The sequence below is a fragment of the Lycium barbarum genome, chromosome 5, assembly GCF_019175385.1.
Source record: "Lycium barbarum isolate Lr01 chromosome 5, ASM1917538v2, whole genome shotgun sequence".
NCBI lineage: Eukaryota > Viridiplantae > Streptophyta > Magnoliopsida > Solanales > Solanaceae > Lycium > Lycium barbarum.
Genome location: NC_083341.1, coordinates 5305419 through 5306597, shown reverse-complemented (window position 1 = coordinate 5306597; position 1179 = coordinate 5305419). Strand labels below are relative to the sequence as shown.

Genomic DNA, 1179 nt, shown 5'->3' with positions numbered 1-1179 from the left:
CCTTAATATAGTGTGAGTTGTAGCACTATCCAAAAGGCGCATATCTCCATTACTCATCTTGGATCCAATTAAAGACTGGGGAATTTTATTTATCTTCATAAAAATAAAAATACATCGTAAGAAATACGGAAACTAACAATATAAAACTTAATTACTAATCCTTGAAAATAAAACAACATAGAGAACTTAAGTACTTCTTGAAAATAAAACAACATAAGGACAACTTAAAACACATAAATAAAAATAATAACATAACACATTCCCCAATGAAACGATCAAATCTCAATTTCGATCTCCAAAGAAGTCTTCAACTTCCAAATGAGTAATATCATCAAGCCCATCAAAATCATCATCTTTCAAAGCCAAATTAGCTTCAACATTATCATCATATTTTCGTGAAGGCCCTGCCTCATCGTTATTTTTAAAAGTCATGTGTGACTCCACCCGGGCATTAGCAGAAGAGGCACCACCTCTATTTGCCTTTCTTTTGAAGGAATTTTGATAAAGCCTGACAAAATGTTCAGGCGCCCGACATTCATTTTTCCAGTGACCTTTCAAACTACAACGATGACAGTTGTTCCTTGAAGGATTGCCTTGATAACCTATATTGTTCTCCCTTTTATGGTGACGACCATCACGACGATTATTATATCGTCCCTTGCCCCTGCCACGCCCACGCTCATTATTATGGCCCCGATTATTTTGTCTTCTTTCAGTTGGGCCATGTGTTGCTACCACATTCGCTTTCGGGAATGGAGCAGTTCCAGTGGGACGGGCTTCATGATTTTTCAATAAAAGGGTATTGTGCTGCTCAGCCACAAGAAGACATGATATCAAATCAGCATGCTTTTTAAAACCCCTTTCACGGTACTGTTGTTGTAATACCAAATTGGAGGCATGAAAAGTCGTAAGAGTCTTTTCCAACATATCCTCGTCAGTTATATTATCCCCACATAATTTCAATTGGGAAGTAATTCTATAGACAGCAGAGTTATAATCACATACAGTTTTAAAATCTTGTAACCGTAAGTGAATCCACTCATAACGAGCCCTGAGCAATACCGTTACCTTAATGTGGTCATACCTTTCCTTCAAACCAGTCCATAATTCAAGTGGATCTTTCACTGTCAGGTATTCAACCTTCAATCCTTCATCCAGATGATGACGAAGGAAAATCAT

General features: G+C 37.3%; 1 protein-coding gene across 1 annotated transcript; it reads right to left on the bottom strand.

Moving 5' to 3' along the window:
* Positions 1–282: 282 nt before the first annotated feature.
* LOC132642139 (uncharacterized) lies at positions 283–1179 on the bottom strand. The gene has a single exon (XM_060359405.1). The coding sequence runs from the start codon at positions 1177–1179 to the stop codon at positions 283–285; it is 897 nt and encodes a 298-aa protein (XP_060215388.1).

Coding starts and splice junctions, on each gene's coding strand:
- LOC132642139 (XM_060359405.1), bottom strand. CDS start 1,179: ATGATTTTCCTTCGTCATCATCTGGATGAAGGATTGAAGGTTGAATAC.